The sequence below is a fragment of the Chamaea fasciata genome, unplaced genomic scaffold, assembly GCF_029207755.1.
Source record: "Chamaea fasciata isolate MVZ Bird 193981 ecotype frontalis unplaced genomic scaffold, bChaFas1.0.hap1 SCAF_3, whole genome shotgun sequence".
In the NCBI taxonomy this organism is placed as follows: domain Eukaryota; kingdom Metazoa; phylum Chordata; class Aves; order Passeriformes; family Sylviidae; genus Chamaea; species Chamaea fasciata.
Window position 1 is genome coordinate 110,562,175 of NW_027094088.1, and position 13,486 is coordinate 110,575,660.

Here is a 13,486-nt window from a genome sequence, read left to right on the forward strand (position 1 = left end):
CCAAGGCACTTGGCTTAGTAGCACAAAACTTTGTGATTAACAAACTACATGAGTACAGCAGTAACATGGCACACACTAATTTACAGCCTGAGTGACTGGGATGGGGACATGGACTCAACCAGGTCTGGTCCTGCTAACCCTGTGGAATTCAATGTTTTATTAGGGACCCCAACTTGTGTGAAGATACAGAAAGTAAACAGATAAACTGACACAAATGAAGAGAACAACTACAGGGATGGTCTAGGGAAGACAGCAGGAATTCTGAAGCAAGGAAATAAGAAAAAAGTGAATAATGCTCTAGGGGTTGGATTAGATGACCTTTAGTAATCCCTTCTAACTTCACCCATTCTATGATTCTCTAATATTGAACATAATAAGGCAAGAGGTTTGAAAAGGTAAGAGTCTCTCTGGGAATGAATGGAGAAGAATGAAAAACAAAGGGAGAAGCTGAGTAAGGTCTAAGAGACACACTTTGGCTGTCTAAATAGATTCCAGCAGAATGCCCTATGAAAATGAAGATATGGAAGCAGCAGCTACCTCAGCTTACTCATAAGAGGAATCCAAAATAGCTAATTCACACAAATCACAGGGGCTGGGTAAGTTTCAGAGCCTTATGAAGTAACTGGCTATGAAATCACAGCTCTAGTAATAAGCAATTTTGTTGGATACAGCAACTTGCCATAAACAACAGGAATCATGATTTCTGCCATACATAAATGAAAGATCTGGCCTTTAAGTGTATGTCTTTGGACTTTGGTTGAGAAAACTTCAGGTTTCCTGTCCAACTTTTCTGTGGTGAGCAAGTCCTACATAAGATCCCACCAAACTGCCCAATTCCCCATCCTGCATGAGACGAGAGGATATGGATCCCCTTTCATGATATTGCTCCAGCTGGAAGACCTGGCAATTTGATGAGCAACCTGATTGATCATAAAGTGAAATAATAGTGTGCCGCTGGCAGGGAACCAGGAAAAAAAGATTCTTGCAACCTGGAAACTACCAAAAGCTGGTGGAAATGTCTGGTGAGATGTGTAGAAAAGGTCAGGAGGCACTAAAGACTGAAGCAGGTCTCCCCCAAACATGTGTTCTTTCAACTGCATTACACAGGGCAAAAACCCCCAAACAGATATGATAGTCCTGTGTTAATAAACAACCTGAGGTGTTAATAAATTCACCACTGATTACACACTGTCCTGAAGAAGTGTGAGATCCAAATGTTGAGATTGTAACACAAATCTGTTAGCACAATGTTTTCAGCTGGTTCATAATCCATTATCATGTTTAAGACCTGGAGAGGAGAAAACCTACTATGAGAAAAAAGGAGGGAATAAAAAGGAGAACAGAAATAGAGATGTGTTTTTTCTATCCAGATTTTTGTTTATTCTGGACTGTGGTCTGGATCTAGTTTTTGAGTTTTAAAAGCATTTTCCATTGTTTTCCTATTTCGGTTCTGTTCCAGATGTTCTTCCTCACAGATTTTTGCTGTATTGTTTTGGGTTTTGTTCCATAGCAAAACCCATTCTATTCTTTCCTAGAATAGTGGGTGTTCCCTCCCTTCTAGCCTTGTCTTTTTTTCACAACATAGCACTCTGTAACAGCTGTTGCATATAAGAGCAACAAAATCTTGAGACAAGATCTCCTCCCTTCACCTGGCAAAACAGACTTTGCTGAGTATCTTGCTGGGACCATCTCCTCTATCTCTGTTTCCTGAATCCAAAACTTCTTGGACTCTGAGTGCCTGGTTATTTTGAAAACTCTGTCATATTGTCACCAGAAAGCCTGAGGAGCTTTTATTCATGGTCAATACACAGCTGGACAGCACCTACTGTAGGTTCTTCTTATGGAGCTTCCTTCAGGAATTCAGGCTGCGCTCTGGAAAGCAGCCTGAAAAGGCAGCCAGACAAGGAGACCTCACTTGGTCGTCTCTTTCTGCCAAATGTACAGAAGATTTCAGCAGTCCTCAGCTCCACAGCTCCACAGCTCCACAGCTGTGGAGTAGGAACCAACAGCCAGAAGTTGGGGATGAATGTGGAGTAAGTGGTGAGACGCATAGGATGGGATCTGAGAGTCCCAGTGTCCACCAATTCCTCTCCGGAGGCTGGCAGATACAGCTCAGGGTTCAATGACTGAAGAGTGGGATTTTTAAGCAGAAGTTGAAGGCAGAGGGAGACACCTGAGGGTGCCCAGAACAATAGAAAATCCTTATGGCAACTGAACCATGTTTCCAGGGAGGATCATTTACCTACATTCAGGTTTCTTAAAGTAGATTTTTTCTGGATACCTGTATCAACAGTCCCATGGAGTGCAGGGGCTCCACTGGTTATGTTGGATAGACCTCTGCTGGAGCAGCAGCTCATGTGCTGATGTCCACATTGCACCTACATTTGGGTGTCTTGAACATGTGTCATGAGCCAAATCCCTTCCCTACATGGTACAATCAGTTAAAAGAAACTGAGTGGCTTGGAAGGGGTAAAAGCCAAACCTGAGGCTGAGGGGTTCATTGAAGGGAATGCAAATAGTCCAATGAACTTTTTTTGTTTTTCTGTGATCTGGAATGAAAATACCTCTTGTTACACCAACAGAGTCCCTTCTTCATACAAGTTGGACAGGTGTGCAGGGGTGTCTGCAGAGTGGGACTCAGCCCACAGCTAAAGATGGGACCCAAACAACAGAGGTGCTGGAGAAGTTGGAAAAGACAGCAAATTGGTGAAACTCACAGGTGCCCTAATTATTGTTCTTTATTTACTGCTAAGACATGGCCATTTAGTGAAATACCCTGATTTACCCTTTGACAAGTCAGTATGGGGGTTCTTCCTGGAAAAGAAGAGGAGTAAATGCATTAGAGCTCTTACCACAAGCAAGATAAGAGGGATTAGAATTGTCTGAGGTTCCCTTTCCAGACAATCAAGCCATGAGCTAATGATGACCTTAGGCTTCTTGCCTCCAATGAGTGACATGATTGACAAGCAGCCATCAGGAGATATGAGAAGGAAAGAATGTGACAAGTTGAAACTAAAAAGAGAAATCCTATCTGGATAATTACTTGGCGAGCTCTACTATAAAATGCAAAAGCAGCCTGCCAGCAAAGAGCAGCTGAGTGCAGTTTAGTTCAGGATGAGTCCAACGGATCAATGTGTGCCAAGTGAACTTCTGCATTTTCTTCAGCTTTATTGGGAGCTGAGGGCTTTGTTCAGCAGTGGAACGCTGCACTTTCTGCACATATAATCTGAGTTTTAAAGCTTGTAGGTTAAAATGAAATTCATCCTAGCTGAGAATGAAAAAACAACTGTGAGATGTTGAACTCATCATTTCTCTTTTTTTGACACAGATGTGCTAATGATATTCAACATTTTGCTTTCTCTCTGAACCTCAAACTCTCCCTTTATAAGCTGAAAAAATAGCTAATTTTTACAGTATCACAGTGCAGAGAAATATAAATAAATGGTGTAACTAAAATTTTATTGCAAACATCACCATCAAATAAAAGACTTTGATGGATAAAGTGAAAAAGAGAAGCTCCTTATCTTAGAAGTAGGACTATGAAAGTAGAAATAATCAGAAAGTTTCCCTGGATCCACTGAAGGGCTAGGAACAGCCAGAGAAATTCCTGTGGGGGTAGATCCACACATTTTCCTTTGGGTTTTCCAAGGGTTCTGGCAGAGTTCTTTGTGGATCTTAAATCATCTCACATCTTCCAGGGATCATAATTCACATGCACTGTGATCATACATTAAAGAGGAAAGTGATGATTGACCCTGTACAGTCAAGGGTGTCCAAAAATTCTGATTTCCCAACCATCACTATTTTCTCACCCCAATTGGCCTGTAAATTATTGTTTCAATAAAATTAATTAGGTTCTTTTTATGGTTGATAAACTCCAATTTTACACTGTTTTTTTTTTTTCCTCTGTTACATATTTCCCGTCATCATTTAGTTCCTATACCTTTATCGTCATGATTTAACCTTCTGACTCTGTTTTTTCTCTGCAGAGAAGAAGTCAAGTGCTCTGGAGGACACCAAACCCAAATAAGATGAATTTCTAAACTGATCATTGTTCTCTAGGAGTTTAAGGGAACAAAACACTCTAGCTTTGCCAGAAAGTCTTTGTCCCAGGCTATGGAATTAGAAGGAACAGTGTGTGGCCATAGATTGCTATGCTGAAAACAGGGCATGGAGAAATTACACAACAGGCAGGACCTGGGGATTTGGCTCACGTGATGCCAACCTGAGATCCTGCTCAGGCAATGCTGAACGCTGATGTCCACATCTATTAAATCTGTTTACTAAACTGTCTCATTATCTGTTTTGTGTCAGGATTTCTTTAGGGTGTGGTGGAGTCAGACAGATGGGCTTCAAAACCCTTCCTTCAGGCATGGAAGAGGCAGGATTGGACAGATGGGCTCCAAGACGTTACCATAAGGCCTTGAACACATGGGAGGAGAAAGGGGAAGGGAGGAAAAAAAAAACCAGGCACTCCTAGCTCTACATGAAGGCAGAGGAGCCAGGATGAGATGTGGGAAACCGGCAGAGTCTCTCCCCACCCATCATCTCACCGCTGAAACAAGGACAGCTCTCCAGGAGATGCTGAACTGCGACTCAACAGCTGCAAATACCTGTCTGGTTTTTAATATCATTACTACTCACAGATGTGCTGGAGGGGAGTTTGTGCAGCAAAGTGACTCAATGTTTTTTTAATAAGTGTTTTTAGCAATGAACACATGCTTTTTCTTAAAACCAATATGAAACCATATTTAAAGTGCAAAGCAGTCTAAGTAAGAAATGACTGACATTCTTATAAGTATATATATCTTTTAACCTCCCAGATTAAGCTTTCCAACCTCTTTTTCCAAAGAAAAACACAAGACAGCAAAATAACTTTTTTAGCCAGTACTATATTAACTAAACAGTCCCTTGAGATTAACAACAAACAAATATTGAAGCAGACTTCCTCAGGAGGTGATTACACAAACAAATTCTCTTTTTAAAGTTCATGAAACCAATCTTGAGAAAGGTCAAGCAATGATCAACAATGTGATCCCAGCATCCTAAGGATTCCTGTAAGTAAATATAATGCCTGGCTTTAGAAGCCTTGATATTTAAAGGGAATTATGTGAGTAATTACTTCAGAGTGGAAAAACACCAGTTCTGTCTGTTGTAAATAACATGGAACAGCCCTAGTGGCTTTGGGGACTGTGAGACAGCTGGAAGTAGGGGCAAGGTGGCACCTTCCTGTGGTCCTGGTGCTCATCCGTACAGAGTGATGAGAGAATAAGCGTGCTGAATCCAGCTGTTTCATACCACAGCAGGATTTTCAGGCATTCAGGGAATTCTCCATGACACTGTTTATGTTGGCCTTAAATATTTCTGTGTCACAAAAAGTGTTCTATTAATGCCCATAGGCACCCAGGCATTGCCTGAACACTAGGGCAGATCCTACCCTGAGGAATTACTGTCTCATAAAGCAACCCCACAGGAAGTAGGGAGGACTTTTACACGTATCAGATAAAACCTCTGCCCTAATGAAACCAGGAGTGAGGTGCAGATTGCAGCATTTGTAACGTGTTGCTATTAAAGGAATAGGTAATTAGCTCCAGTGGATAATTGTCATGCTTCACACAGATTCTGGGTGTCCAAACTGCAGATTTCCAGATGTCCAGGGTCATTAGGTTGGACATGGTTATGATGACACTCTAAGTCATTCTCCACAGGTTTTTTTTTCCTATCAAGAGCAGAAATAAACCCCAGGTATCCTGAAGATCAGCTGTTCACTCACCCACTCTCAGCACACCCCCCAGCACCACGACACAGGCTGCACTCAGGACATTGCTGGAGTTGCTGGGGAACTTGAGGGTCCCCAGGATGTAGAGTCCTCTCAGAGGGGGAAGAGCCACATCCACCAGGATGGTCCTGTCTGGGAAACAAAGCAGAGGGTTGTTTAAGTCAATGGCAGCCAGACAACACCTCTTGTCAAAAATCGTGGTGAGCTGGTGAAGAATGTCAGCTTGGCTTGAGTTTTGCTTTATTCTGATTTGTTTTCATAGAATCATGGAATGGCCTGGGTTGAAAGGGACCTTAAATATCTTCTTGTTCCAGCCCCCTGCCGTGGGCAGGGACACTTTCCACTATACCACGTTTCTCCAAGCCCTGTCCAGCCTGGCCTTGGACACTTCCAGGGACCCAGGGGCAGCCATAGCTTCTCTGGGAAACCTGTGCCAGGGCCTCACCACCTCCTCATGGAAGAATTTCTTCCTAATATCTAATGTAAACATACTCTTTTTCAGTTTGAAGCCATTAGCCCTTGTCCTGTCACTCCAGGCCCTTGTAAATAGTCTCTCTGCATCTTTCCCATTTTTGCCTCATGGACTTGAAGACGACAAGAGAGTTCTTTTGAAGAGCACAAGAATGACAAAATGCTTCATCCCTGGAAGTGTCCAAGGCTGGACAGGGTTTGGAGCAACCTGTGATAGTGAAAGGTGCCCCTGCCCATGGCAGGAGGTTGGGACAGGATGAGATTTAAATCCCTTCAAAAATACAAACACTTCTGGGATTGATGGAAATGGAAACATATCCAACAGCATCTGAAGTGCATTGTGGCGCAAAGGGTCTGCAAGTCCCCACCTTGTCAACAACCATGATGAGAGTGACAAACTGCAGCCACACACCATGAACTACCTCCACTGACTCTGTCACCACTTTTCCCTCTTTTCATCTTGGCTTTGCTCTCCCAGATTCAGTGTATGAAAACTCACCTCTCCCTCACCATCCAAGGGGAAAACTTTTCTTACACAAACACAACCTGCAGGAAGCCCCAGTTCATAGAGCCACAGAATCATTAAGGCTGGAAAAGAACTCTGAGATCGTTGCCAGGTCCACCATGAGTTCCTTCATTCTGCATCCATATTCCCCTCCAAAAATCAGTTAACAATAACCAGGGAAAACCATCATTCTCTCAGATCCAAAAGGAGAAAGCAAGGGGGATATTTTTATATTTCAGAAGAGAGTGGAAACTGTTGTGGCTTGAGCACAGTGACAACATCACGGCTGCTTCCTAAAGCTGCAAGTCTACAGCCTGGGAACCTTTAAAATGCCTCTTAAATGTTCCAAGTAGGACATGAGCAAGGATGCAAATGGTGGATCATTTAGAGGTAGCTTGCTGCATAGAGGTGAATTCCACCCTCAGGGCCCATCTAATGCTCTTGGATGTCACTGAGAGCTTCTCAGTTGATTGCACTGGAAAACAGCTCAGGCCCTGAAACTGTGATTTCCCTGCCCTTTCATTATCAACAAGAGTAACAGTATGGTGCATCTCTCAGTCAGTGGGTGTCCCTGGAAGAAGGAAAAATCAAGGTGTTTCCCTAACAAGGGGCTCAATGATATGATCTAATAATGGCTTTCACATAAAGATTGCATTAAAAAAAAGCGTTCAACATAATGACAGCTCTACCCTACACAGAGATATTCTGTGATTCTCATTGTTCTCATAAGCATTTATTGCAAGACACAGATATAGAAAACAGGAGAGATTAAGGAACACACATATTTTTTTTCTGGTGGATTTTGACAGAGTGGTGAGAATGGGACACTTGAAACTGTTTTTGTGTGGGATATAAGAACCATGAAATGTCTTGGGAAGTGGTTCAGCTACTCAACTGTTTTACTTCTGCCTGTGGACATTGGAAACTGCTTTGGATAGAACCACAAATGTCTACACAATGGGTAGCACAGAGAAAATCCTTGCCAAAAATCATGTATTCAGGGGCTGGCTCAAACTTACTTAGCACACAGGTTTAAGAAAATTTCCAAGCCCTGTTTGCAGGAAACATAATCAATGTGATTCTGTGAAGACCTACATGAAGTACATTCAGAACTGAACTGAAAGAAAATATTAGTAGGTTGTCTTTAATGGTAGCATTTTCTAGTTTTTTATTCCTTGCTTTTGCAACCCTGAAGTTTCACAACCTCAAGGGAAAGGAGAATTTTATTTCAAGTTCTGTTTTCAGGCTTGGAGTTCTGGCTCTGCTTACAGACTTGTTTGTCTCCTACCTACATATTCCTACCTTTATCCCTGTGAATCAATTATCTCACCTCTTCCTTTTCTCCTGTTTTTTATCCTTTTTCTCTGGCCATGAGCACCCTGAAAGCCCAGGATGTCTGTTCTTAAGGACAGCACCAAGTACAGCAGCAATTTATGGTTAATCTGAACCCCTCATCCCAAAACAAATTCCCTGCATCCTTGGGCTGAAACATCTTTCAAGCATGCAAAATTTTCACAGCATTCAGATGAAGTAAGTCTCTAGGGAGTAAGTGCTTTTTTTTTCTCCCTTAAATCTTATGGTTTTAGTACTTAATATATATTTTACAGGCATGAAGAGACTCCTGTCTATAATCTCTTTACAGGACAGGTACAGTCCCATGCCCTGCAGAGCTGTGAAAGGAAGGCTCAGGATGTGAGGATATGAAACACAGAGGAGAATAAGGGGGGAGATGTTGCTAAAATGGTCTCTCTCAGACAGAAGGGGAATCTGGTTTGTGAAATCACAGCTCAAGAATGTGGCAAAAAGCTGCAGTTGACAAAGGCCATAAGTATATTCATCAAACACAGGCTGAAACATTTTTACAAGGAAAAGAAGCAGCGCTCCCAGGCATGCCATTTATATGTCACATTTCAGTCTAGAATAGAGATTTTTTGCTGAGTTGCACATCTTTCTGAAAAAGGTTTTAGAGAGGAAATGCTGACTGCTCTGTAACTGTGGCATCATGTGTGTGAGCCTTGAAACACAGGAGTGAGAAATTCCCCCACTCAGAGATATCTCTGCAAACTTAGAGTTTCCTCAGTTTAAAAGGACAACACTCTGGGGTGTGATGCTTGCGGTGTGAAGTCCTCAGAGGGTGAAATGTTGCTCTGAAGAAACAACAGAACACTCCTTTGAGGGGTAAAAAAAGTCTTTCCACATTGAGGAGAAAAGCAAACAGATTCAAAGGCAACTTCCTTACAGAATACACTCATTTACCTCATAGAGGGAGATAGGACTTAGCAGTTAAAATAATAAACTTTAGGTCACTGAGCTCAAAGGATTTACCTTCAGAGAAAGACAAACTGGAGCTGTTTTCCCACCATGAAAATATTCATATAATGGCAAGAAACCACTTTCAGCAAACCGTAGTTTCAGCTTGAAAACAGGGCAATATTTCATTGTACATACACTTTCTTCAGACAAAAACCTCACAGGTATGCCAGAGTCTTAATGTTCAGATTACAATACTGAGAAGTCACTAATGACTCCAGCAATGACACAAAATGCCTTTGATCAGCCACATTGCTGTATAAAACACCATAGCATGCCATTGAATGGAAATCAGGCCCAACAGAGGAGCTATTATATGGGATACAGTACTCCAGCATTCATCTCTTCAAACAGAAAAACTTCAAAGAAAATCAAAATCAGAAAATGAAGAACAGAGTGAATTCCACCACTGGAGAGAAAAAAAAAAAAAATAAAGGAAGATAGAAATTGCCAGAGGCTACATGATATCATATCAATACCCTTCAAAACAGCATTCCTTTGCTTGGAATTATAACACATTCTCCTTCCACCCAGAGCATGCTGCATCAGAAGTGTGTCACACTAAAGATCATAAACCAAAGCCCTGAAAATCTCAGGGCTTTGGGAAGCTAATGCCACTGCTGGCTGCTGGAATGGCATGACTAAACTCCTCCAGCTTGTTTTCCAAGGTGGTGTGGCTGCTGAAGCCTGATGCATGTGAGAGGTCCCTGTGGGATGTCTGTGGCTCTGGAGGATGAACCTCCAGGGATAAAAGCACAAGTTGTGGCTGCCTGAGCTGAGGATTTCCAGATCAGGCTGGAAGAGACTCATATCCACTGGGGAGACAGACACTGATGGGAATTGCAGCAACACACCAACACTAAAAGTCACTTTTACATGAGGAACCCACCTTTGTTGTAAGTGAAAGTCATCCTTATACTAAGCCTGTGAAGTCAAACAGGGCAAAAAAAAAAAGAACTTAGTACACAACCCCAATTTCCAAGCTTGCCAAATCTCTGGATGTCAAGCAGACACCAAGCATGAACACAAAATCCTGGTTTCTAATGTGTATGTTTTCCTAACAGAGGCATTTTCTAACTTTTCAAACCTTGCTGAGACCAGCCCATGAGGTAGCCCTAATGCTGCAATTCTGCTTATTTTGTTAAATAAGCAAATTGAAGCCTTCAATAGCTAAATTTAGGCAGTGCCCCAGTTCTCCAGTGAACTCTAGAAATCCACATTCAGTCAAAGATTTCAACAGTGTCAGACCAAAATCTTTCTCTTTACTTCTTCACACTAGAAATGAGCACGAAGCATCTATCATCTGCTTTTATAACTCTAAAACTTCTTTGGGGCCTGAAACGACTAAGCCAGTGATGCACAGCATACCAGAAGCAGGCTCACGTCTTGGCTTTCAACCAGAAAATCATTGTAGATGGCTCCCAGAAGAGAATTTTGAGTAACCAGAAGACAGCCAAGAGTAAGACACAGCTGCATCTTGCCAGGAGTGAATCACAAAAACTTATTTTTGTGTGCATAGCAGCACAAAGTTTGGGTGGCTTGTAGAATGTTTGTCTCCCTTGAGAGCAAACTCTCACTTTTTTGAAACCATCTGGAGTCATTCTGAGTTGAGCAGGGTCTGCACAAGCCCGTGGAAATGGGAACAGAAACATCCACAAAGTGCTACAATTAAAGATACATTTTTAAATTGTTGTTTTCATTTTAGATTTTGGATCCAAGCAAAGGGCTGATTTCCTTTAAAGTGGAAACTCAAACACTTCTGGCAGCAAAAAAAAAGCATTAGAAATGGACAGAAGATTCCTCTTGCCTGATTTGAGCAACAAATCCTGTTCCCTTATCACCCTGGTAAGGACCATGACTCCAATATAAGACCCTGTACTGTGTTGATTCCAATACCAGTGAGTGTCTCAACACTTCCAAACCATCAGGAATGAAGAGGGAGAGCAGAAATAAAATAGAGAGAGGATGATCAGAAAAGGCAGACATTCAACAAAATGGATGGTGTGATAGACAGCCTGTGTTTGTGTTTATGTTCTTGGGTTAAAATCAAAGGAGGATTCCAGAAAGGCACTGGGGAGGAGAATAGTTTCTGCAATTCAACCAACACACACACTTACTCTTGCAATGAGAGTGAAGAGATTTTTATAGAACCACAGAATCATGGAATAACCTGGCTTGGAAGGGACTCACAAGGATATCTGAGTTCAGCTCCTGGCCCTGCACAGAACAGCCCCAAGAATCCCACCCTGTGTCTCAGGGTGTGATCCAGACCCTTCCCCAGCACCATTTCCCTTCTCTGGATGTGCTCCAGCCCCTCACCTTTGCAGGAGTCACAGAGGAGTTTTATTCATCATGCATCACAAACTCATCCTTCATCCTCTGTTCTTGATCTGATCTAAACCATAGAACTCCAAACCCTCAGCCAAACCTATTTATTTATTCATTTGTTATCCTCTGCTTCTCTGTAAGTTGTGATTTACCTCTGTGCCTCTTCATATCTGCATCTGACACGTGATGGTGAAGACTGGAATGTTCTGATCTTTTCACAGAATCTTAGGTTGTAATGAAAGATGTAACCAAAAGTATGTATTCTATTACCATCTGTTAAAACCAGATGGGGCAGGGTTCTTTATCTCTTCCACAACCCATCCTCCCTCTGGGGAATATCTACTGTTAATGGGACATCAAGACGCACCATATAACTGATAAAATTACATCATCCCATTGTGAGATGCTCCACCCAGTGGGAGGGGCCCAGAATTCCTACCTGGATAAAATCTGAGATTCAGAACACCAGAACAGCCTATTTCCACTGGATTTGCAGAGGAAGACCAGACTCATCTCAGCACCACTGGACCTTGAGAGAAAAACTACACCCTTCTACAGGATCATCTCTGCTGCAACAGAACCACATCTGTTACTCTAGAAGGACTTAACTGGACTTCTCCCAACACCCTGACTGACAGGGTGTCAGACTGTATTCTGACTCTGTCAGTGTTTTCTTTTTTGTTTGTTTGCTTTCTTTTTTTTTTTTTTTACTACTACATTTTATTTTAATTTTCCTAGTAAAGAACTGTTATTCCTATCCCCATATCTTTGCCTGACAGCCCCTTATTTTCAAAATTCTAATTAGGAGGGAGAGAGATTTTACATTCTTCATTCCAAGGCAGGCTCCTGCCTTCCTTAGCTGACACCTGTCTTTCCAAACCAGGACATACAGTCATGACCTGATATTGATGAACTGGTTAACACAGAATCACAGAATCATTAGGGCTGGAAAACACCTCCAAGATCACTGAGTCCAACCTGTGATGGACCCCCACCTTGTCACCCAGCCCAGAGCACTGAGTTCTCATCCAGACCTTCCTTGGACACCTCCAGGGATGGGGACTCCAAATCTCCCTGGGCAGCCCATTCCAATGCCTGATCACCTTTTCCATGAGCAAATTCTCCCTGAACTCCAACCTCATCTACTCTTCAGCTCAGTGTAACCTCTCTCCAAAACTGAAGAATATTTTTAAAAGTACAGAATTCAGGGGTTGTTTTTTTTTTTCATTTCCATCAGAAAATTGAAGATTAAACTAAATATATATTGAAGGTGGATCATAATTCTTAATGTAACCTGCAATTATATATATATATATATATTCTCTTTAATGACACAGGCCAGAGAAGCCCTAACTATGACTGACACTCCATGCCCAAACACCTACACAAACATTTCCTTTCATAAAAGTTGTAAACCAAAACCATGTGGGAGAGGAATAGACATGAAGCAGTGTTATCTGCATTTCCATGATGTGGGGCTGTGGTAGGTAGAGAGACTTAACTGGTTTCAAACAAATGAGAAAGAGACAGCACCAGGTTCTAGAATATTTCAGGTACATATCAAACAATATTGATTGGATCATTCAATAATTATATCTGGAAAGGACCTCAGGACCTCATGTAGTCCAACTTCCAAAGAAGGGTCAGCTCCTGCATAAAATGGTTATCGCAAGGTTTTTCTCCAGATTTTATTGCAAATTTCCTAATATATTTACTAAAATCCAGTTTTTATGCAGTAATGTAAGATGAGCAGGGATTTAAATGTAACTAAAGCTGAAATACAAGTTGAAATACAGGTCTAAGCTAAAATTTCTAGGAGGCATCCACGGCAAATGGTTTGAGAGACTACCGCTGAAAGGTTGAAATTGCAACAGGAAAGAGATGGGTCAAGAGATGATCTCTGTGAGCCGTGGTTCTGGGTCTTACAAATTGTCTTCTGAATTAAGGGCCCTGTACATACTTCAGCTTGAAAGTCAATGTAAGTAGGTGCTTGTGTTTGTGTGTATATGAAAATGGAAAAGCATTCTCATTTTCTTCCAAAAAGAAAGGCAGTGTAAGTGCTTGTGCTTGTGTGTATATATGAAAATGGAAAA

General features: G+C 41.8%; 1 protein-coding gene across 1 annotated transcript in view; it reads right to left on the bottom strand.

Annotated features, from left to right (window-relative positions):
- PKHD1 (PKHD1 ciliary IPT domain containing fibrocystin/polyductin) overlaps nucleotides 1–13,486 on the bottom strand; it is a 237,385-nt gene that overhangs the window by 80,413 nt on the left and 143,486 nt on the right. The window contains exon 52 of the mRNA XM_066180094.1: nucleotides 5,774–5,911. Within this exon, the coding sequence (XP_066036191.1) occupies nucleotides 5,774–5,911 (138 nt within the window). The remainder of the gene's footprint in view (nucleotides 1–5,773; nucleotides 5,912–13,486) is intronic.